Raw genomic sequence first — 25,108 nt, forward strand, 5'->3', positions numbered from 1 at the left:
GCGGCCACGTACGGCACGGCGCCCCGCCCACATCACGCCCCGCCCACATCACGCCCTGCGTAAGCGCCCTGCAACAGCGCAGCAAGTGCTTCACATTCACCTTGCACCAAATGGCCGGCTCTCCTGCCTTTTGATTTGTGCATCACTGAGCACTTTTCTTTCACACTATTTCACAGTATTCTCAATGTTACTGCAACCAGTGTCAGAGTAATAATATGCATAGAGAAAATGTTTTAGCCTAACTGTAGTGTGGTAATGGTTTAAGTCAGGGGTTTTCAAACTGGAGTCCTAGAGTACCCCCTGCCCTGCTGGTTTTTGTTCCAACCTAGGTCTTAATTACCTAATTGAATGGCATATTGCTTTGTTAGGTCAATTAAGCAATTATGACCTTCGTTGGAACAAAAACCAGCAGGGCAGGGGGTACTCTAGGACTCCAGTTTGAAAACCACTGGTTTAAGTTATTGGCATGGCTAAAATCTTTCTACCTCGATTGAATGGCCCTATTTTCTACAACACATACACTAAAATAAAAGTTTCCTTTGTAAGTGATGATGCAGCATCTAGGTATTTGATGACTGTTCTTTGTGATGCGGGTCACAGATATGGCCTGGTTACTGCCTAGTCTGTGGTCAGTACATCTTTTTCTTAAATGGCACAGTACAACATTTTAAGAAATCAGATAATCCCACCATTTGAACTGCAACATTTTAATAGGCATTATCACCAGCAAGCCTATTACAGTAGTTATCTACTCTGTAATTTACCAAATTAGGCATTCAAGACACTGCAGTGATCTTTGTTAAGACGTTAAACAGAACATACCACAGAGCTTTGCACTGTATTATTCATTGTAGAAGTTACCGCTCCCACTAAACCCTTCATCTACCCAAACTGTTTAGTTTTGTTATAGCAGCCTTTTTAGGAATTAAGTTAAAATACAGATGCAAACACCTTGTCCTTCCCATGAACACAATGAATATCACACAACACTATAATTCACAGTCAGCTGTGGTAGTGAAGGGGTCTGGTGCCAAAGACAGAGTGACAGTATGTATGTGGGGGGGGATGAAAGTGTTAGGCCTTTATTAAGGGTCTCAGGCTCGATCTCTCTTCTTCAGGTGTTAGATTTGTGCCAATGTTGAAAACATGTCGGCCCCCAAGCAGAGAAGATGAGCTGGCGGGACTGTTCATTGTGGAGATATTCAGACGCTGATCCCTGGGGCTCCAGCACCTCTTCTGATCATTTTGAGCAAGAGCTGCAGATAAAAAAAAAAAAAAAACTTAATTGGAGGGAATTTTTGTATCATGTATTATTTATTGGGATTGAAGGGTTTTATTATGTTGCACATTAGATTAGGTCAGTGAAGCCATATACCTGAGTGAGATAATAATCCTCATCAACCAGTTGTTCGATTACGTTGAAGTGATCGGTGTTGGGCACGTCCTCGAAGCTCACCTTCAGCCCAGAGGATTTCAAAGCCTGCGACACAAGAAAAAGGCTCTCAGCTGCCTCAATGAAAGGCACTTGCATGGATCTCTGAATTGCCACTGACTTCCTCAGTACCTTGAAATACTCCAGAGACTGCCTCCTGAACTCGGGGGAGTCATGCTGTGCTACGGCCACCACAATCTCACAGCCAGCAGAGAACGTCTTCAACTGGGACACCAGCTGCCCAGGGCTGTTCCTCAGAGCATCCTCCCTGAGGGGCAGGAGAGCACATCGTTATCACCCAGACAGCCCAGGGTTAAGCTTGAAAAGTGGGAGAACACACACAAGTTCATGTCTCCCAGATTCAGATCAACGCTGGGTTGTAGCTTTTGATTGACTGGTTTAACAAAAGAATAGCAACCCTTTAAAGAGTTTCTATTGAGCTTGCAGGTGTGTCAAGAGGTATGTGGGGAAGAATAATTCAACAATTTCAATCATGGATGAGAAATGTGACCGTGTGTAGCCGTGACCATTTCCTTATATAAGCCCTTTAATCACACTTGCAATCAAGACAAAAACAAAACAAAAACAATCACTATACAAGTCACTGAAATCTGACTCTCTTATAAAGACAATCCTTTTGAAATCAGCTCAGATCAGGTTTAACCCAAAGAGGTATTTACCGAGTGAAATAGGTTTGGTTATGGTCATTCCAATCCTTTCTTTTTCTTTGTAATTGTCATGAGTAAACAAATGTAGGTGTAACAGGGCTGAAACTGTATTAGCTCGTTATGTTGACATAATCCCTCTCCGAACAAAGTAGTGTACAAATTCCCTGCGTCAGGAGACTCATCTATTGGCGCTCAGAGATGACGCAGTTTGATTCAGGGTGGGGGGCTCTGGCCACAGGACAATCTTAATAGAAGGCATTTGCTTCACAACCTTTGCAACCTTTTGTAGTTGAATTTGAGTCTCTATGAATCAAACATACTTGGTCATCTTCAGGGGATCATTGACGTAAGTTGAGATGATTGGCAGTAAATCATAAACCCCGCTGACAAGGAAGGCACCTGCAAAAAAAAAAAACCTTCCATGCATCAGTCACAAGTATAACCAAGTATTATTGTTTAGCATGATGAAAATTCACTATGGGACCACTTCTTAATGGCACAGCTTTCACTTGTTCTGCAGCTTTATGAAACAATGACAGATACTGTTAAAACACACATTAACTGATCAAAAGGCTCCATAAATTAACACAAATAAACATACCATACCCTCGAAACACTGCACATTTGAAGAGATATAAATGCAGCTCAGTCCATTATATGAGCTGAGGATGATCTTTACCTTTGGGTTCTGTATTTTTACATTACTTCAGCCACACACCACGAACACAACTCACATGCTCATAACCGCTACCAGAGGGTGTTGGCGTCTGGCTGTTATACATCTGCATTAAGTTACATTCGTAGCACTTCTCAACACGTCCCACTGGTATTTCAGGATGTGGAAGAAAGGCTTTAGCTGACAAACCTTTGATGTTGGGGGTGACATTGTACTGGGACCAATCAGTGCAGAGGACCATAGCTGCCAGCTGAGCCCCGGCCGAGTGGCCACAGAGGTACACTCCACTGCAGACAGACAGAGCGGTCAGCACCTCACAGCCTACTCCCACACTGCACACACAGCCTCCAGAGAAATGTGTACCATTTATTTTCATCTCTGTGCTCTGCTTTAAGACTTTAAAAGGGTTGACTGTTTTTTCTGCAAAGTGTCCCCGCCTCCACCCAACCCCCTTCCACCCCACCACCACAGCCTGTAGTCTTATACGATTTAGAGACAGTAGAAGGTTGTGTATCTATTTAATCTTTTCATCCCCTCTGAGGGTGAGGTTAGCAGCCAAGTAAAGAAAAAAAACAAGTTTGATTGATTAAGAGAGCCGAGTGCACAGCACAGAAGAGCTTCCTCACAACCACACAGGTACTCTGTGTGACTACAGTCTTGTACTGCACATTACTGTACTGGGGTCTGTACACAGATACTACAGAGTGGCTTGGCTTTTGCATCTGAATTCCCCCTGGAGAAGCAGTGTATGTGTGTTTTATAGTCCCTGTTACTGTGAATGCTTACATTTATGCTATAACGATTGTTTTTCATTGTATTTGGTACATAATAAAGACATCTGGCTAGGGACAGGAGAAAATACACTGTTTGTGAGTTACCTAATGTTAGCATACTGCTGGACAATGGATGCCACACTCCGCCTCACCTGTGACACCATCAAATCCATATTGCCTAGAGAGAGAGAGAGAGAGAGAGAGGTGATCAAGATTCTATACTGAAAATATGTGAATATTTCATTTTTACTAATTTACTAATAATATCTTTTTACTTTTTCCCTAAAGCAAATACTATAATTCACATACCTATTGAATTCAACATATAAATACATCAATTAGTAAGAATATGACTCACCTTTGGGTGCAATGTCATAATCTACTGCCACTACTGCAATACCTCTTGGAACCAAAGGGACAGCCATAAACCCAGACTCCTCTTTACTGTCAAAATCAAAGGGGAAACATGTCTTTGTCCATTATAGCCCCCAGAATAATGTTTTAGGACAGCATTAGCATTTAAGATGAATATAACAGATTTAAAGAGTAGTTATGTGCCACAATGAAGTTTAAATGTGAACTAAGATTCCACAGAATAACAGAATGCTTGGATAATTTTCCTAAATAAAATAAATTAAAAAATCAGGAAAGATATGTCTTTAACTTATACTGCAAACTTGGAAAAGCAAACATATCGTGACGCATTCATCCCGCAGAGCACAAACCTATCGGTTGACCTCACATTCCACATACCTTAAAAACTGCCAGTAGCCACCGTGAATGTAAATGACCAAAGGCAAATCTGAAACAAAGCAGATGTTATATTTTAATTTCATCTTTACAAATATCTATTTGCCCACAACAAAATACTCTCTAACCACCTCATCTGTGCTGATCACACTTTATACTGTGGATATAAGTCTTGCTAACAGAGGCTGCTCGTTACAAGTCTGGAAGTGATACTGAGAAACCTGAGACCTGCAGTAAGGCATGGTGAGACTGAATCAAGCACATAAAAAAAGAGTTTAAACAGTTGGGTCATACCAGGTGGGGGGCTGCTGGGCACATAGACATCCACTCTCTCGCCCTCTCCTTCTCCGTACGGCACATTGAACAATGTCTGTGCCACAGTGCGGGCCTTCTGTGTACCTACAGGGAGAGAGCAACATGGTACAGAGGGGGTTTGAATTTCCTTTCAGCTTCGACTTGTATTAGCAGAAGGTTTTATTTGAATTCCCAGTTGTGGTGTAGTTTCAGCTGCAGTCATTGCCATGGGCTGGGGTTAGTGTTTATCTTAGTGTTAGGCCCCCTGACGTGGTAGGTAGGTAAAGGATTGGGTTCAGGCTGAGAGGTCAGTTACAGGAAGAGTGAGATTAAGGTGGTCAAATGGGTAGGTTGAATGCAGTGTGTGAGGCTAAGGGTTGAGATGGTTAAGATATCTACCCCACAGTAACCCTTAGCAATAACTCCAATCCTAGCCAAAGTCAAAATGTAAAGCTACATCCAGTCCACAACTCAATTTGTGTTAGTTGTCTGGGTAGAAACACGACCCAAAGAAGTCCAAGCTTCTTAAAAAAAAAATAACAATAACCTGAAGCCTAAATTACAGCAAAAAAAGACGGCCAGAGGCAAAACACAAGTTCATCTTGCATTCCACATTCACTGTGCATAACACTACACAGCACCTAATGACAGGATGAATCTAAATCACTCTACAATATGCATTTAAATTACTGCTCAGAATGATTGTTCTCCTGGATTGTTCTCAGCAGTGTCCCAGATAATTTCAAATTCCTGCAGAGTTGGAGAGAACCATGAAGGGTTGGCAACGCCACTTAATGGATGCCACAGAACTAGCAAACAATAAGGAACACTAGGAGGTAGCTCTCTGCTCCCACCCTCTCAAAGGCACACAAGCCCTACTAATTGTGTGAGTGTGAGTGTGTGTGTGTGTGTGTGTATTTAACAAATAGATTGTATATTCATATTAAATCATCATTTATTAAGCTCTCCCTTAAGCTCGAAGGAAAAAAATAAATAAAAGAACAACAGTAACAGCAAACCTTCAGTGAGCGATGCTCTATGAGCCTGAATCACCTCATCTGCAGCCATTCTGTGAGACCACTGACTGGGGGAGAACTGCCTCTCCAGCTCCTGTAACAGAACAGCGTTTCCACAGTCACAGCCCTGCCGCTCTGCCGGCTGGCTGCACACAGCACAGAGCTCTGCTAAGAGACTGCACACTCCAGTTACTGGGCTACCAGCTGCCCGTACACAGCGCCACGGTGTGACAGTCAGCCTGGGAGCTCCGACGCATGAGTCATCCTGAGCTCTCTGTACTCATAATATCTCTGTGCAAATAGACACACATTGGGAGTTGTGATACCTTTACCCCGCATTATCGTTGATGAAGAAAACCTGCTGTTCCTCTTTCATTTCCCCTTTGCAAGTTATTTTTTTGACAGAAGCATTTCTTAAGTGATCTATTCTAAAACATAAATAGAAGCCTCTATGTGAGTGTCAAGCTTGGGCGAGAACTCAAAGGAATACATATAAATACCAGAGGAAAAAACATGCCATAGTACTGAAGTTAGACTACATATGAGAACAATGCAAATGTCAAGATATAGCCTATTTGATGCATTCAGTCACAAGTACATGCAATTTAACTGCAGCAAAAATTTAAAATATATCTTTTTGAGTTACCTGTACTGCTCTAACTGAGATATCTTTTCAATTTCAGTGACCAAAGAAACAACATAACCTGGAAAAAACTGCAAAATTGAGTATGAAACCCTACTGCAGCAAACACTGAAAATACCCCAGGACCATATCCAGTGAAGGTACCAAAACGACACTGTCACTTACATCTCTCTTCATTTCCTTCCAGCCTGTCATTCTGTTCGAGAACTTTTTCTGTTAATCCCCTTATCAAACAACCTTTGGAAAAAAGAAAAAAAAGACTCACAGCCTGTAGGCGTTCCTCAAACTGTAGCCAATGAACAAGCTCTTCCCTTCACTGTGTGAACTCTAAATGAGGATCTTATTATTTATTACTTTGCTATTACTTGACACTCAGTTCTCAAAACATCTGATTTCCCTTGCCTTGACACTTTCAGAGAATGAGGTAAACATGGATATATTAATAACGAACCTTCCTGTTGTTTCCGAGAGTCATCCACAAGGTTAGAGAAGTGGTGCATTGAAGAGGGTTTGACATACCTAATCATTATCAATATTGTTTATTATTGAGTAGCCAATATAATCTGTTAGCTTTGCATATTAATCAGTATGTAATGCATATTCATTGATTCCTCTTAATTATTCCCATGTATAGACTTTTCTTTGTTCGCTTTCGAGGATCCTCCATATCTCTGTCACCTGTTTCTCTATATTATTTTATTATCATTATACAATATACATCTTATTGATTCACCATGGTCCCGTAGATTCCTTACACATCACATTTCTTACAATATGGACAAAGTATGCATGAACTGCTACTGTATCTACATACTCTGCACACACAAGGGATCTTGATCAACTGGATCATCAAGAAAAATAGAATTTAAGTGAGTCATTCATACTAAAGTCCCACAAAAATCAGGTAAGTTCTATGCGGACTGCTGAAATGTATTTATTGTGGGTTATTTAAAATGATACACCTGTAAGAGGATTTTTTTATCTATGTATCATTGCCAGCCAATCTGTGTACCAGTTTAACTGAAACTCATATGATCACCTTAATAAGACTATTTTCTGAGGGAAGATGTGGTCAAGTCACAGGTGTGCAATAATCATTTGTGACAGAATTAATGTAAAACTCATATAATTTGATTATATTCCTAAAACATGTAACTCAACAGAAGTTAATTTTACAGAAAATAAACCAGATTTCTCTCACTGCTCCTTATAGACAGGTCTTGATCAGCAGCCCCTCTTCTTCCTCCTGTCCTTCTTCTCCTTTTTTTGTGTTCATCTGTAACTTCATAGGTTAAATCTCAATCAATCATATTGGAGCACCTCTAAACCAATACATGATGAGATCATTTGTTACCTTGAGCCCCTGTGCCCATGCCTAAGGTCATAAGGTGAACACAATAATGCACTGGATCCTATTTGTTTGGATGAGTTCTTCCAGCTGTACATAGGCCTATACAGTGAGGGAATAAAGTATTTGATCCCCTGCTGATTTTGTACGTTTGCCCACTGACAAAGAAATGATCAGTCTATAATATTAATGGTAGGTGTATTTTAACAGTGAGAGACAGAATAACAACAAAAAAATCCAGAAAAACGCATTTCAAAAAAGTTATAAATTGATTTGCATGTTAATGAGGGAAATAAGTATTTGACCCCTTCGACTTAGTACTTGGTGGCAAAACCCTTGTTGGCAATCACAGAGGTCAGACGTTTCTTGTTGTTGACCACCAGGTTTGCACACATCTCAGGAGGGATTTTGTCCCACTCCTCTTTGCAGATCCTCTCCAAGTCATTAAGGTTTCAAGGCTGACGTTTGGCAACTCGAACCTTCAGCTCTCTCCACAGATTTTCTATGGGATTAAGGTCTGGAGACTGGCTAGGCCACTCCAGGACCTTAATGTGCTTCTTCTTGAGCCACTCCTTTGTTGCCTTGGCTGTGTGTTTTGGGTCATTGTCATGCCGGAATACCCATCCACGACCCATTTTCAATGCCCTGGCTGAGGGAAGGAGGTTCTCACCCAAGATTTGAGGGTACATGGCCCCGTCCATCATCCCTTTGATGCGGTGCGGTGCAGTTGTCCTGTCAGAAAAACACCCCCAAAGCATAATGTTTCCACCTCCATGTTTGACGGTGGGGATGGTGTTCTTGGGGTCATTCCTCCTCCTCCAAACACGGCGAGTTGAGTTGATGCCAAAGAGCTCGATTTTGGTCTCATCTGACCACAACACTTTCACCCAGTTCTCCTCTGAATCATTCAGATGTTCATTGGCAAACTTCAGACGGGCCTGTACATGTGCTTTCTTGAGCTGGGGGACCTTGCGGGCACTGCAGGATTTCAGTCCTTCACGGCGTAGTGTGTTATCACGAGGTGAGATCTTGCATGGAGCCCCAGACCGAGGGAGACTGACAGTTATTTTGTGTTTCTTCCATTTGCGAATAATCGCACCAACTGTTGTCACCTTCTCACCAAGCTGCTTGGTGATGGTCTTGTAGCCCATTCCAGCCTTGTGTAGGTCTACAATCTTGTCCCTGACATCCTTGGACAGCTCTTTGGTCTTGGCCATGGTGGAGAGTTTGGAATCTGATTGATTGATTGCTTCTGTGGACAGGTGTCTTTTATACAGGTAACGATCTGAGATTAGGAGAGTCCCTTTAAGAGAGTGCTCCTAATCTCAGCTCGTTACCTGTATAAAAGACACCTGGGAGCCAGAAATCTTGCTGATTGATAGGGACTCAAATACTTATTTCACTCATTAACATGCAAATCAATGTATAACTTTTTTGAAATGCGTTTTTCTGGGTTTTTTTGTTGTTATTCTGTCTCTCACTGTTAAAATACACCTACCATTAAAATTATAGACTGATCATTTCTTTGTCAGTGGGCAAACGTACAAAATCAGCAGGGGATCAAATACTTTTTTCCCTCACTGTATCATAAATGTTTCAGAAGTCACACTGGATTAAGGCGTCTGGTAATAAATAAATAAAATATGATTACGCTATGGCCTTGCAGGCTCCTAAACTCACCGGAAGAAATAGTACAGAGATAGAAAATGATATTGCAAGCCAGAATATCATACACACGTCTTCATATACCGCTGCGCACAAAGTCATCCACTTGATTTGAAGAATGCAAATGTCTGGTTCATTTTGTTGAAAAAATAACTTATTTTAAAACATATTATGGGTTGGAATATGTTTTATCCATATAGGTTTTATCATTTTAACCAGTGTAGAATGTTTACTTCATAATAATAGGGTGGAATCAGTAGTTCATACAATCTGAAAATGCATCATTGTTAAACAAGTATAGTTTAATAAACAACACTGATTTACATAATAACATTGTTTCAAATACAGTGTAAATATGTAAGACCCCAGTGTGTAGGCGATACATAATGTCTACTGTGGTGGTTCTTCACTGTAATATTCTTTATCAAAACAAATATTTTCTACATCTGTGTCTGAACTGAACCACTCATACTAGGATACAATATTCCTGTGAAATGATACTGATTTACAAACATCATCCCCTGCACGGAAGATATCGCAGGCAATACCTTGACAATCCTGCAGGTCGCTCGGTCATTTCACCCACCACACACCATACACTGCCCGACCATCTGCTTTGCTTACTTGGTTATTCGGTAACTTTGCAGGTGAGGGTTTTAATTTTTAATCAGGAAGCGGGAAACAAAGCCAAAAGACAACTACAGCGCACCCAGACCTACACTACCTTAATAACTACCGACTACACTCCCTGAGCGCCTGCGCAGTGTGGGACTGGTCGGTCTCTTATTACGATGACGTACGTCTGCATGCGCCGTTCTGATTGGTCCTCCGACACTAGTGGGCTGACGTCAGAGCCTTCGAGTCGCCGCACATCCGCGTATTTAAACATCTGGCGGGACGTTCGACTTTGTCACTGAACGGGGGCTCCCTCTGATTAGGCGTCTCTGCAGGTTTAACTTATTTTTTGAATGTTATATTGTAATTTATAATTATTATTGTAATTATTTTGTGTACTAGCACTTGAACAAAGATGGACTGCTTGAACGTGCCAGAAATTATGCCCAATTCTCCCAGGAAAACGAGGGGACAAATTCAGGTAAACCATTTACACTAAAAGTAGAAAATTATACTTAAATACATACATGTGTAGCGAAAATGCTACTACTAAGCTACTGAAGTGTGTTTTAAGAAACCATTAGGAGAAAATTAGTATATATTTTAAAACATCTTAAGTTACGGTGCCTTTTTTAATAGGCTACACTAACTATTAAAAAATTAAAATATATACCGTTTATGTACATAAACGCACAATATATAATACGTAATACAATGCATTTGTACGTGATGTATAATAATAGCATATGAGGTATACATAGCTTTGTGTTTGTTTTTTAAACGATGGCGCGTAACGTCAGCAAGCGCGGCTGATGGGACACCAGGCTGCAACACAGACAGTAAATCCATTTTTATTTTAACTTTTATTACAGGTTATTTTCGGGCCGATGTTCTCCGGAAAAAGGTATTTCTATTTATTTGTTGCAATGCAAAATCTATGTGTTGTCCTGCTTTGTTGGATGAGGTTGGCGCCAACAGTAACGCAGACTTAAGATTTAGCTTAAAAAAATGTTTTGCATAGTATTGTACAATCCTGAAGTCATGATTTATAAGTCAGCTTTTAACAAAAACGCAGCATAATTGTATGTATTTTAAGACAAACTGACCGAATTTGCGCCTTTTCATGACGCAATGTGTCCACAAGGAGTGGCTATAGATTCAGGCAATGAAACGGGCGTTAGTACTGTAAGCACTGCATTATGGTTAAGTTGCAGTCAGTTTCTGGACATGTTGTGCTCAGACTCTGCACATAAATGGGAGACTGTTGCAACACTTGTGCACCGGTCATTTGAGAGGACACTTGTCTCTTACTGTCTTATTGTCCCTAACGTGGTGTCGTTTTCTTCCTCAGCACCGAGTTGATGCGCAGGGTGCGGCGCTTCCAGATCGCACAGTACAATTGTCTGGTCATTAAATATGCCAAAGACACCCGATACTCCGACAGCGGGATGGCAACCCACGATAGGTAACATTGCAAAGTATACAGCTCTGGAAAAAATTAAGAGACCACTTAACATTGATTTCTGAACTTTGAGTGGTCTCTTAATTTTTTCCAGAGATGTGTGTGTGTGTGTATGTATAATTATATATGTATACATTTCCCCTCCTGCATCAGTACCTAATTGTGTTTTGTTTATGCTCAAACTAGCAAGATGGGGGGTTCTAGACTTGTCTAATTAAAAAAGAGAATAGTACACTACATGCAATAATCATCCTAGATAATTGCATATGTCCATAAATAATCTATTAATGCTTTTGCATGTGTCACACAATTCTGGAGTGAAGTTGCTGTAGACTCATCTCTCTGCACCTGTTCTGTCCCTGGGTAGGAGCACGATGGAGGCAGTGCCAGCCAATCAGCTAAAGGATGTATACACACTGGCTATGGAGAGCTCTGTCATCGGCATTGACGAGGGCCAGTTTGTAAGTGTGATTCACTTTCTTGGAGCACTCTTCAATCTGTGGCTCCTCAACTAGAAATTGTGTGATTACCCATGGGAAGATGTCAAACTGTCCACCCTGAATTAGAGTTAAGAGTTCTCAACCCACAGACACTACATAGTAATAAATAACCTATGGATTAAAATGTCCACAGCATGATAAAAACAAAGTTCTACACTGAAATGCTTCTAAATGTGCTTTATGAGGGCATCGTATACTACAGTTCTGCTTTGGTAGATATTGCTAAGTTTTCTGTGAGGTGTATTTTTGCAGCTATCTGATTGTCTGCATGTCTTTTTATTTCTCACCCAGTTCCCTGACACAGTAGAGTTTTGTGAGGAAATGGCCAACAGGGGCAAGACCATCATCGTAGCAGCACTGGACGGGACATTCCAGAGAAAGGTAATTTTTGTCTGCAGTAGATGTCAAGAACGGTTTTAGTCCTAGTTGCAGCTGCCTGAGAAGGTAAAAAGTGGGGAGCTATGGTAACTGTGCAGGGAGTGTGCAGAGTTTGCATGAAAACAAGTCACTTTCTGTTTCCTGTCCTCCCTTTCACAGTGGTCATGGTATTTACTGAACTGTATCGCCCATTCTTACGTTGTTATATTAATATGGACTTATGTCATAAGAGTGTTAAGCCGTGCTTTTAGCTATAAATGGGTTGTAGAGTGTGTGCTTATTTCTCAAAGAATTTACATATCTGCAAACACTCGAACATTGCTTTTGGTGTCAATGAGCTGTCTGCTTGTTTGTACAGAACTATATAGGAATATGTAGAAAATGCAAAAATGTTATGTGTGGTTAATTTAACTTTACATTTTGGGGAAATGAAAGAAGGGGCGTGGCTCTAAAGTTCTGCCAAATGATTCCCTGGCAGCAGCTGCACACATGCAATAAGCCTGAACAGGGGCACACTATACTATACGTGACTCCATGGTGAGAGAGAACCTCTGAAAAATAAATTAGACGATTCTGAAGCTCTTCTGATCTATTGTTCCTACGCAGCCATTTGGGAATATCTTGAACCTGGTGCCGCTGGCTGAGAGCGTGGTGAAGCTGCATGCAGTGTGCATGGAGTGCTACAGGGAGGCTGCCTACACGAAGAGGCTGGGGGCAGAGAAAGAGGTGAGAGCACCTTCAGCACTTCACTGCCACTGTGGCATCCTGGAATTAAGCGTTCGAGCAGGATCACATCAAAACTTTGACTTCCCTGCGAAAACTAAATCACAAACCCAATGGCGAAGCAAGTTTGATATGTGATACGACATGGGTTTTAATTATTGGGATTCGTGGGTAGGTCACAGGATTGATTTGATCTAACCCTTAATTTTTGTCTTGTGCTTGGTGTAGTCTTTTGGTTTGGAATGTGTGATCTAAAATGGCTTACCTGACTTCCACAAACAGACACAGAATGGAAACAGGCAACATAACCTTGAGTCTTTCTGTCAAGAGCCTGTAAAGAGCTGCGAAAAGATAGTTTCAGCCCGTTTGCTTCTTTGAGAATGTTTTTTTTTTTGGGGGGGGGGGGGGGGGCAGCCTTATGTCTGACATTTGATGTCCACCGTCAATCCGTGAATGAAAAATCTATGTTCACTCACCTTAAGTCTTGCACTTGCCTTGATCAGGTGGAGGTGATCGGAGGGGCAGATAAATACCACGCTGTGTGCAGAGCCTGCTATGGCGTGTTGCAGATGCAGGGGAAGGAGAATGGTGTGCCCCAGCTGAGGAGGGAGGAGACCCCTCCCCACACTCTGCCTGGGAAACCGCTGGACCCCAGAGTGCCCCGGAAGCTGCTCGGGACACTCCAGCTCTAAGCGTTGGGTTGCCTACCGCTGGTTCAACTAGAGCGTGTTTCAAATGGACTAATTTATTTTCTAGAGATAGATCTGCCACTAAAAGGGGCACTCTGTAAGAGGATTTACTGTTGTAATATATGGATATGAAGGGTTTTTAAAAAAAAACGCAAAGGGAGTGTGGGCTGGGGGGGGCGGTTAGTGTTGAAAGCATGTGATAAAGTATGTTAACAGGTTTATATTTTCAAATGAAAATGAACAGATTCCAAACCCCATTCTACATCTAATTTGAAGGTTTGTCTTGTATCCCCTTTAGAAAGCACACAAGTGGCAGGGATGCTTGTGTTTTACGACCAGAAAAGGGCTCTTCAGTCACAAATTGATAGTGTGCTGGTCATAGTATACAGTATGTGTCATGTAGAGTCTTATATTTAGACTTTTTTAAGTATCCCATAACAGATGAGTGATAGAAAACTTAGAACAATATATATGAAGTTTTATTAATCTATTGCCAAACCTTTGGAATGAATAACAATAATTGGCTGTTAAACAGGAGAAACTTTGGAAAAAGACAACATATTGTAGCTAAAATATGTGACCACATTCCAGTCCTTGAAGAATGCACCTTAATCTTATTAAGGCATTTCTCTCCCTAAAAAGGTTAGAACTTGGAACGCTTATAAACTTGAAAAATTGTAGCCTGTTACACTGCAAGATCTACAGTACTGACAAACTTCAAAAGTAGACAGACGCTGTGACCTCTGGGTGAATTGGACTCAAAGAGCATGGGGGCATTACTGTGTGAAAGATGTATGCAAGATCTCTGAGTGAGACTCCACTACAATACCAGCTAACTACCATAAACTCACTGCCAAGGTCATCATTTCAGAGCTTTTCCTTGTGTGTAATGTCTATTTTAAAATGCACTGTGTGTCTGTGTTGAAAATGTAAATGATTGTACATATTTTAAATAAAATGCCGTAGTAAACTGCCAAAGGTTTCTTGTGATCTTAGTTTCTGTTACAATAAAAAGCCTTTGTAAACTCGCTATGATTCATTTTAAGAACTTCCAGGTCCTGATACCAGATTGTAAACTTCTGCTATTTGTCAGTGGGAACAAAGTCAAGGGACTTTTTTCTCGATTTGGAGAATGTTGTAGTGGGAAAATTTACTTTTATTTTCTTTAGTTAAAAGTTTAATGTTAATTACATTTTGACTATAAAGCAATCATCCGTTTGTACTTACTAATTTCTCGGGGCTACTTTACTTATTAGGTTCGTGGAGTTGTATTACACCTATTTATTGCCTTTAGGTTATTCAGTCAGCTACTGTCTTTATGATATTCAATCAGCAGCTAAAACAGTGTAAAGGTATGTTTTGGGGCACAAGTATTTGGTTGAGGACTTAAAACCATCTGCCTGAAGAATGCTGGCTAGCACCAATCAACACAGCAAACAACTAATAAACTCAGGCCTATGTTAATTATGCATGTGCTAAATCGATTTTGTCCAACTACAACCAACACTATGTAGTCACTTCTGAGAAGAATGCAAACCTATTGTCTATCTGAAGATAAAAAAAGGCTTCTCCAGCTCACATCCCTAGTTCTTTTCTTCATGTGAGAGGAGGGCTCTGGGTTAACCTGCATTCATTTTATTTGTAAGAAACTTGTTGCTTCTTCATGCGAGTGTATCCTGAGAATTTGTGAAACCACTACAATGTACAAATTGAATGCATAAATAATGAGAGCTAGGCAATTGGCATCTACATCAACATCCTTCGATTCCCCCGAGTTTATGGATTTGTAAATTAAGCATTAGTGCAAAAAACGCTTGGGCCAAACAGCACATTAAAGAAATAAATGAAAAATTAAATGCCTAGATACAAACAGGATTTGTGTGTTTATTTGGTTAAAAGGACAGGAGTGTGATGCTGAGGCAATGGCAAAAAAAACGACAGAAAGAACCAAAGTCACACAATTAAAATTAGCACAGAGTGGCACCATATTACTGTACATCTCAACCACTGGCAACTGCTCAAGTGCTTCCACTAGCAAAACAAGTCTGGTAACTTGCATTGTTCGTCTTTGACCACATCCTTGATGTACCATACCTGTCAGTTGCTCAAAAAGCCTTAATTCCTCTTTTCAGTGTTCATAGTTCACAATTCTACGGTTCAAGAGGCCGCCAAAGCGAGCATTTACAGTGGATGGATGATGCATCTTTACTGAGAGAGAAAAAGGTTATGCCATCATGTAGCTTAACGGTTAAGTGGTTTTGTAGCCTGCAGATATTTAGCACCACACCAGAGCGGACAAAAAAAACAAAATGATAGGCTTTAGTAAATCTTTGGCTTGTTCTGTATTTCAGAATTCTCAGATCTTCATGAGTTTTAAATGCTTACTGGAACACTTGTTTCCTTGTTTTGAATCGAGTAAAAAAAAAAAAAAAAAAAAAAATGAGCTTTTATTTTTTTAAGGAAGATACTGATACACTCTTTTTGGATAAACAACCAATTTAAATAAGATTAGCAGATCAGCACCTTAAGTCCCTTAATCTCACAATGAAATGACCCTCTCACTACAACTCAAGCAAACATCACTGTGCCCACATTAGCAATCTACACAAGACACACCTGACATCCTTTACAGTTCACCACACTTTAATAATGTAAAATGGTCATCTGCACATTCAGTAAAACTGGGTTGGTTGTACAATAACATGCATGCCTTGAAGTGATGTAAGAAAATATGAATGTCCCCCCAACAGGCACTGAACAGTCTGAAGAGAACAGCAATATATCATTAGAAAATATGGACTTGTAATTCCTCTCAATCTGATATTTATCCTATAATACTATTTAAAAACAAACAAACAAACCTTAAAATACACCAAACATCCAGAGGCATTTCCTTTGTACAAGTGACATACTTAGAAAGAACCCTACCCCAACCCTCCAACAGTGGTAACAGAATCAAACTATGTGGTATCAAGAGCTACTTAAATTTATCACACACCCATTAAACCTGGATTTAATAATTTAGCAAAAAAAACAGCACACAAAATTATCAGAAGCACAGCTTTCTAGTGCAACTCAAACCCCTAAATTTGAACAACCCCCAGCAATAATGTGGTAATTTATCATTTCAGCCATTGTAACCTTCTTCAGTGTGCTTAACTACCTTCCAAAAAGTGAATACGAAACAGCTGTGATTCTATGGGCCCTGTGTGTAATGAGAAGAACTTGCGCTCTTATGAAGCTGGCATAACAGTTTTTCAGACAACTAACACACAGCTGTGCATGTTGAACAGAAGCCCTGAGGAAAATGTGACAAGGCACTGGAGTAGTAGATTGCATAAAATTCTCTCTCTCTCTCCAAATAATTGCACTTAAAGTCACACAAAGGCACTTAATTTAGATGATCAAAGGCTGTCTATAGATGCGATCACATTTTGTCAACTACAGACAAATTAGGCACATTAGTGGTTTTTTTTTTTTTAAATTTTTGGTAACTTCACAATACTTTTTCACTTTGTCTTTGGTGAAGTCTACATCCCTTGCGTCTGTAATGTATCCTTTGAATTAAGGATGCATCAGAAACTACTTACATTTCCTCCGATTGTATATGGGAAACAGTTACAATTACATTATTTTTTATGCAGTAATATTGGGGGAAAAAAGTGCATTGGCTTTTATACTAATTGCTTAGTGGGGCACAAGGCACAGTTATTAGAACTTACATTGAAAGCACACATAAAACCTAAAGATTAGACAAAAACTATTCTGGGCTCCTGTTAGGCAGCACACTGCATAAACTTTACACAGGTGCTTAATCATAGCAGAATTTTCTTACGTACACAAAAAGCATCCTTATTCATGAAAAAAGAAAATGCAAAAGAAAATCTTTGTATAAATATACAAACAAAATATAAAAATGAGAACCACCTCAATGCAACAGTTTTTACATTAGAAAACCAGTACTATTATGGTTTAGCAATTGTAAAAAGTAATATACATTGTACAAGAACAAAAGAAACCACAACATAAACCATTAAAGCACATATTGATCCAGTGCATGAAATTGCTATTGAAAGAGCACTGCTTGTAGGTAACAGGGGTGCAGATGGGTTTGAGAATGGCATAGCAATGGCTGCCCAATACATTTTCTGTCAAGAACTGCCTTAAGTAGGGATGGAGTGACATGGCTCAATTGCTTGTGATTAAGGCAGCGCAAATACACTCCAGTCACAATGTTAAGATGCAGTGCAGTACAACAGATTGTGTCCATGGGCTCTTTGGTGTAAATCTCATCAATCAGATGAGGAGGAAATGGACAAAATCATCATTTTATAATATAGTGAGCTCAATCCTGAACTCCACACCCCGCCAAACAAAACAAAGGCTTCCGATTAGCTGAACTTCTTTAGGTCTGAATAATGATGGAAAGGAACATTTCTGGAACATTAAAGTACAATAGTAATACTTTGTGTTGTGCATCATAATAAATGCATTTGATGTTGCAATGCAGCATAAAAAGGTCTCTTCACTTGTATACATGAGGCAATGTTTTCTCCCGGCCTTCTGAATTTCTCAAGCTCACCGCACCCCAGTACCGGTGTCTTTTATTGCACTGGGCTGCACAAGTTCCACCAAGAACTGGGCTATAGCATTTAAGTACTTAACCTCCAAGGCAGAATGCAGGACAACTCTATATTAAGTTAATTGAAGCTGGAATTAAAGTTTAAAAGTAGAATTCTAGAAGTTGTTTTATTAATGTTTTTGCCCAGTGTTGCCAGATTTAGTATAAAATCTTTAAAGTACAAGTATCTTTCAATATATACAAAGTGCACAATGTATTAAATCTCAACATAAACAAATGTCACATGGAGTTCTTCAGTTGCATCTTAATTGGCACATATTCTTTATCCATTAAGTTGTCAGCCATCTTTAAAAAATGGAAAGCCCTTAACCTAGTCTTATTGAGGTTTCACTTTCAAATTTGTGTTGGATTTAGTTTTGGATAGTATTCTGGCAGTCACTTTTGTCAACTGAATTAAAAAAAAAAAAAAAAAAAAAGTCTTAAATGTGGAATTGCCACTCAGGCATTGGCCGCATGGCTGTAGGCCATAGGTGTGGCACATCTTAATGGAATTGACAGCAATCATCAACCTGATGGAAAATGCAGTGCAATTTAAAATGCAGAAATGGAGCTGGAGGGGAAATTAATTCATGGAGCATCTGCACAGTGGGGGATGAGATCAATTGCAGTTGTTTTGTTTGCCATTAACCTAATAACTTTCCTTCACCACCACATCTATATATTTTGACACTTTAATTTGATCTCTCCTACTGCCTGCATCTGTTGTGAACAGAAAACAAGATGCATATGGCATTTTTGGTAGCATGTTCACTTTTGTGCTTTTTGAGTATTTTTATTCAGTTGTCCCATATTGACTTATGTCAATTCAATATTGTTTGGTAAAATTATTTTCTGTACATATCCTTTGGATATATGTAGAAAATCATGACAAAAATCCTTAATTCTGACACCTGTTAAAGAACCTAGTTTGTGTGTGTGTATGAATATGCATCAATATTATGTGTAGATGTATATATACACAAATACATACCATATATGCGTATGACCAAAATTGAATAGCAGAATGAATGTTTCTTTAGAAAAAGCATCAACAGTTAGAATACCGAGACCAGTCCTTACAGTAAAGCTAGTATTGGCCACTTTAAAAATCCCCTTCCCCTCCATGTCTCGGGTCTGAATCTTCCCACAGGCCTCAGTAGACAGGGGGCTGATATCCCCCCTCCCCAACAGGCTCTGGGTTTGGCGTGAAGGGGGGATGCTGGTAACTGTCGGTAGTGCTGGGGTAGGGAGGATACGGAGTGGTATGGTCACTGGCTGGGTCTGTGTAGTTCTGGCTAAAGTCATCCACTCCCTGCCGGTACCTCTTCAGTGCAAATAATGTCAGCAGCCCCTGTTTAGGAAGAGATAACTACTCATTCACACACCAAACTCTTTAAACAATTACTTTTCAAAGTAACATCAACAGTTTTGTCATGTTGGGCACCACTAACAGTATTATTAGAGTATCAGGACAGTATTGAAATTTATACAGATTTTTGCATGAATGCACTTATTTAGTTTTTGGTCAACAATTCCACAGCCAGGCAGCGGGTAGGCTGGGAGAGAGCAGGTACATACCCAGGAGAAGATGGAGAAGAAGCTGAATGAAATCACAGCTCTGGCAGCATCCCCGGTCCATACCAAATTATCGTTTGTTAACGTCCACTGATTGGTGAGGAAGCAGAACCCTACAAACCACAGGAATGTCCACACCCCTGGGACAGGGTGAGAGACAGCCAGGAAAGAGAAAGATTACAGATTAGTCAAACCCCCCACAACTCACTGATCCACATCTCTCCTTCTTCACTTGCTCTTCTTAATTTTGGCTAGTTTTTAGTTATGTACTGCACACTTAATTTTGTTTAGGAAATGTTGTAATAGTTTAATTAGTTGATAATATATATTTTTCTCTCCCTTGTATACGACTTCCTGTCCTGAAAATAAGCTTCACATCTCAACACCTAGGATCCCCACCTTTTACACAACCCCTCCTTTCCATAATGAAGCAGTGCCCTTAGTGAGGAGCAGAGAGAGAGAGAGCAGAGCGACTCCCTACCTGAGAAAATCAGATCGGTCATGACGATGTACTTCCGCTCTTTGGCGTTGCTGATCTGAGGGAAGTAAGCATCCAGCATGAAGAAGGCCACACACGCCAGGAAGGCCAGGACGCCGATGCCAATACCATAGTGACAGGCATTCTCGTTCTTGTTGAACATGCAGTGAGTATCCAAGGACTCAATGTTGTTTACGTAGCCCTCTCCAGTGATGCAGGCAAACACCACAATGGCAAAAACCTGAAGGGACAGCCAGCACAACAACCCTGTAAATTAATTGTAGTCCACATTTTGAATCTTCTTTTCACAATAACCAATGCAGCTGTAGTTTTGAATAACTCAGTACATCATTGTCAAAGGACCATGGGCTGTACAGTACCTTGCCCGATAAAGCAGTGGAGTGACTGGTTAATGGGGGCACTGATTTAGCACTACACAAGTGTTGAGGTAACATTCTTACATGGGCCTGAAACCCACAGATTGAGGGCATAGCTTTGCGTTTTTTAATTAAGCAGTTCTTACTGAAATAACTGGATGAGTTTAAGGTTTTAAAGTTGTAGAGACCATAGGGGAAAAATATATAAATGAAGGAGTGTACCCCTCACAGTCTTTGAGACCTAGACTAAATGTCAGTGGGTCCAGTTAATCAAAAAATGTGTGTAATCAAAATGGAAAGTGCAGGTGCAGAGGAAACCACAAAACTATGCAGGCTGAGAACCTCTTCCACAGGAAGTCATGACAACACATGACCACCTTGTGACTTCCCCCCACTCCCCCTTGTAAACTGTGAGACCCTGAGAGCATTGGGGGGTGGTTTGGGGGAGAGAGAGATATTTTTTCATTAACTTTCTCTGTGGTTTTCCAGGTCCAATAATAATAAAATAAAACCATCCACCATTCATGAGCCATGTGCGATGCTGAACCATTATTAAACAAATAAATAAATGCAGTTTAATGTTGTTTGCAAGTCACCAATACCAGCAGCCTGGCAGTACTACAGCCTGCATATTGTGTTACCAGCCATCTGCTCTTGTTTATATTTTCACATATCTGAGAGAAGGAGGCAGAGAGCACATACTGTTCTACCAGAACACATTCACCCCCTTTTCATTGCCCTCCCAGGAAATAAAATTTAGGAAAGGATTCCTTTACTTCGGACCCATTTTCTGTTCAGTTTTCACTCTCCACAAACTGGCCTCTCCTAGCTTAATTTCCCTAAGTCACAAGATAGGCCTTGTGGTTTCCCCACCATGTCAATGAACACAGACATAAATGGCGCGCGTGCGCACACACACACACACACACACAAAACTGTATGCATCTCATTGAACCGATGCACTTTACTGAAGGTATTAGTAGAAATTAGTACTTATACAAAAGGGCACTTGAGATCAGGCTGAAAAAAAAAAAAAAAATGAATTCCTTAGCTGAGAGGAAAAAACTAAAAAAGTTTGGAAAATAAACTAGATTATACTAGATGTGCTAGATTATCACATGGCATTGAGAATTCAAAACTTGCATGCTTTAGTGCAAGTTTCCCAAAGAGACTATTTACCATGTAATACCCCACCCCCCTACACTTGCATTATTTAAAATTAAGAAAACCATTAATATATATTCGCACATTTTTAAATCTGTTTCTACCGAACAACTGAAGGGGAATTCATTGAATAAAAACATCCCTTTTTCAGTTTCACACTTGCACATAGGAAATTAAACGCACCAACAATGAAATCACCAATACCCATTCTAAGAGTCAAGCATATTCTGGCATTCCAGGGTATTTCCAAACATCTGTAAAGGGAATTAAAACATTTCCATGTGCTGAGCCGAGATAAAACACCTAAGCACTTGCTCAGTCTTGTGGAAAGCATTAAATTTAATACGCGTGTTAAAATAGCATACCAACTTTCAAGTGTTTCAACGATTTTAAAATAAAATAAAAACATATACAAGTCTAAAAAGCCAGTGAGTCTGCGTAGTCGAGTCATGCAAATATTTACAAAAAGGGTGTGTATGCCTTTGGATACATTTTGTCTATCCGATCTAGCATGCGTCTTGAACAATGCAATCGGCTTTCAATTCTGTATGCAAATGTGAGCTATATTATTATTGCTTTCATGTTCAAAAGTCGCGATTCTCACCTTCCGAAAAAGGAGACATTTGAAATATCCTCATTTCTACAATCTAATCGTCTACCTGAACCCTGCGCAGCTACAGGTGATTGCACATCCATCCAGATAAACTACTTTAAATTCGGGCTTTTAGAAGCAGGTGTCTCAATCCAACAGAAAAGGTCATCTTACCAAATCTGAATTTCATTGCACTTCAATTTAATGCGTCATTACTATGCATTATATTAATAAACCGCCTAAGAATACACTGTATACATTACTAATGTTATAATATAGTTTGCTACTTCCCAAACATGTAATCTATATACTGCCGGTGTGTAACTTAAAACACAGAAATGCTAATCTTAAAATTGAAGGATTTTGGTTTAATAATATCCAAACCAAATTTACATTTAATAAACAGCAGAAAATGGTGGTTTATGCGAAAAGAGAAACTATTTCAATGTAATCTGAAAAGCTGTGTCATTCTACCGTGCTACCCCTACTGGCAGCGCAGATATCCGCGGATCTGCGCAGATGTGCACAATCCCAGCGCTCCCATTCGCGGAGCCGCGCAGACCCCGGCACAACTGCGCACATCTGCCCGAGTGCAACTGTAACAAACAGTTTAAAAACGCCACGCTAGCTCCCAATTGACTTATACACTTGGTGGCCACACGTGTACTCTTCGACTAATAAGTCAATCGTAACTCTATGGTGAGAAACAAATGTTAGCTCTTTAAAGTCAGGGAAACCAAACAACTGTGCGTGTCGACACTCACCCAGCTTAAGAGCCGCAAAATCGTCTGCGGCTGCGAGATGAAACTCACAAAGTCGAAGGCACCTCCGGCCTTGGCCGCCCCGTAAGCCCCCGTCTCCATTTTCTGTTTTGAGCTCAGGACAGCACAGATCTAGGTCACACGAAGGCAGGCTGCTGCTCTTGACAGATCCTGCTGCTTATTATTTTCAGCTTCTTCCTGAAAGTGACAGACCCCCCCGCGCGTTAAAGTACACGTCAGGACGCCGCCGCCGCGCACTGCGCAGGGACCGCGCTCAAAGACCCGGGCGCAGTCAGACGCGAAGAGTGCGGGCCGTGCTTTTACACAGTAATACCCCATTCAGAAAATAGTGGGCACTAATAGATAATGACGCACATACATTCCAAACTCTTCACTAAATGTCCGTGCTAAGTTGGTTAATTACAATTATAACGGGCTTGAGGAGGTGGTCTTATTTGTTTTCAGTGCACACACCAGCGCTATACCGCCTCAGCCAAGGACAGACTGGATTTGCACACGGAATTTGTAGACGATCTCTAACTGTCGTCATATGATTTGGTCTTGAAACGGGATCTGTAATCAGCGTCGGCGTCGAGATTAGAAAAACGAGTTCAGAGAGAGGCTTATTTCCAACTTTATACGAACATATTGCATTGCCCAGTTCAGAATTAATGCATTATTGCAAGTGCTGCAGAACAACAAGCCATTACTATCAGTACTATAGCGCTGCTGCATTTATATGCCACTCTGGGTGTATTGAGAAACGCCCAAGTTCAAGAGAACTGCCACAAACCTCAAGTTCGTGCACCATCTTTCCAATAAAGAGAAGGTCTGGTTGAATATGTCAGTTTGCATTTAGAAATGTATGATATGGTGTAATAAGCTGCGGTTACTACAAAAAAAATGTTACATTTTAATGAACTAATTGCATTAGATGTTACTGGGCATATTGGCATTAATTACTGACAACCACGAGGAAAGCAGCTGACCCTGATCCGCCAAAAATGTCTCTTCACCTGATTTCCTGGTATTTTATATTGAGAATAAGTAAATATATTAGACTACTAGTCATCCTCATTTATATGTATTGTCTAGACTAAGGCCTGGATATGTATATTCCACCAAAATGTACCAAGCTGATGGCATATACTTTTGGATAGGTTAAGACTAAAAGAAGTAGATAAAGGGCTGGTTTCACAGACTGAAATTAGCACTACTCAATGTAATTTTAGATAGAGTAGTCCTAAACTAGTGGTGAAACCATTTCATCTTGTTTGTACAAAATCATTTTTAAAGGGCCTTTTGTATGTTGGGGTGGAAACCAAGTGTGTCATTATTTTGAATGACACACACATACTCAAACTGTACACACTGCATTTACACTGACACACTATTAGAAATAATACATATTTTACTGGGTTGTGATGCCAGATATATATCCAGTTTCCACACCCAGGCTGGTAGCCTAGTTAGCCTGGCTCAAACTTCACAGCTTTTTCCCCCCAAGCTGGCCTAACCTGGTTTTCTGTCAAAGTGATAAGCAAAGCATATCTTTGCTTCTGTGTTCCCATATCTTATATTTTGTCAGTTTCACCAAAGACATGACAACCAATCATGCCAGTTCCTCAGCCCTCCACTGGTATTGTTATAATGGCAGACACTAACTTTTAACCATATTATTTCCAGTCCCCCAACTTGGGATGTGGATGTTTTCTTGGTTGTGGTCTCAGATAAGGGGGGTTTTATAATTGGTCAGTTGTTTAAGAGGTTGGACTTGCAATAAATGTACAGTGTTTCTTTTTAGATTGGGCATCACGCACTTTGGAAGACCACTTCCTGTCTTTCTAAAACTTGAAACTGAAGCTTTAGTCTTTCCTGGAAACAGAGTCTTAGATAAAAGCTGTCTAC

At 40.3% G+C, this 25,108-nt stretch overlaps 3 protein-coding genes across 7 annotated transcripts; 1 reads left to right on the plus strand and 2 right to left on the minus strand.

Annotated features, from left to right (window-relative positions):
- Positions 1-691: 691 nt before the first annotated feature.
- afmid (arylformamidase) lies at positions 692-10,012 on the minus strand. Of its 5 annotated transcripts, none has more exons than XM_066704515.1 (13): positions 9,890-10,012; positions 7,454-7,534; positions 6,418-6,489; positions 5,613-5,703; positions 4,594-4,698; positions 4,303-4,351; positions 3,908-3,993; positions 3,655-3,727; positions 2,966-3,063; positions 2,421-2,499; positions 1,565-1,700; positions 1,376-1,480; positions 692-1,256 (listed from the first exon to the last, which is right to left on the minus strand). In XM_066704515.1, the coding sequence occupies exons 3-13, from the start codon at positions 6,445-6,447 to the stop codon at positions 1,203-1,205; spliced, it is 906 nt and encodes a 301-aa protein (XP_066560612.1). In that variant the 5' UTR covers positions 6,448-6,489; positions 7,454-7,534; positions 9,890-10,012; the 3' UTR covers positions 692-1,202. The 5 variants fall into 5 exon arrangements, with proteins under 5 accessions (XP_066560612.1, XP_066560610.1, XP_066560609.1 ...); XM_066704513.1 differs by having other exon boundaries at positions 7,454-7,528; positions 9,814-10,012; XM_066704512.1 differs by having other exon boundaries at positions 9,814-10,012.
- Positions 10,013-10,163: 151 nt separating this feature from the next.
- tk1 (thymidine kinase 1, soluble) lies at positions 10,164-14,610 on the plus strand. The gene is made up of 7 exons (XM_066704517.1): positions 10,164-10,361; positions 10,753-10,784; positions 11,232-11,345; positions 11,710-11,803; positions 12,134-12,223; positions 12,827-12,946; positions 13,447-14,610. Exons 1-7 carry the CDS (start codon positions 10,296-10,298, stop codon positions 13,633-13,635), a joined length of 705 nt encoding a protein of 234 aa, XP_066560614.1. The 5' UTR covers positions 10,164-10,295; the 3' UTR covers positions 13,636-14,610.
- An 886-nt stretch (positions 14,611-15,496) lies between these two features.
- On the minus strand, positions 15,497-23,422 carry syngr2b (synaptogyrin 2b). Its single transcript, XM_066704518.1, has 4 exons — positions 23,204-23,422; positions 20,310-20,547; positions 19,832-19,968; positions 15,497-19,604 (listed from the first exon to the last, which is right to left on the minus strand). The coding sequence occupies exons 1-4, from the start codon at positions 23,300-23,302 to the stop codon at positions 19,407-19,409; spliced, it is 672 nt and encodes a 223-aa protein (XP_066560615.1). The 5' UTR covers positions 23,303-23,422; the 3' UTR covers positions 15,497-19,406.
- Positions 23,423-25,108: the final 1,686 nt, after the last annotated feature.

This window comes from Amia ocellicauda, chromosome 5 (assembly GCF_036373705.1).
Source record: "Amia ocellicauda isolate fAmiCal2 chromosome 5, fAmiCal2.hap1, whole genome shotgun sequence".
Classification (NCBI taxonomy): Eukaryota; Metazoa; Chordata; class Actinopteri; order Amiiformes; family Amiidae; genus Amia; species Amia ocellicauda.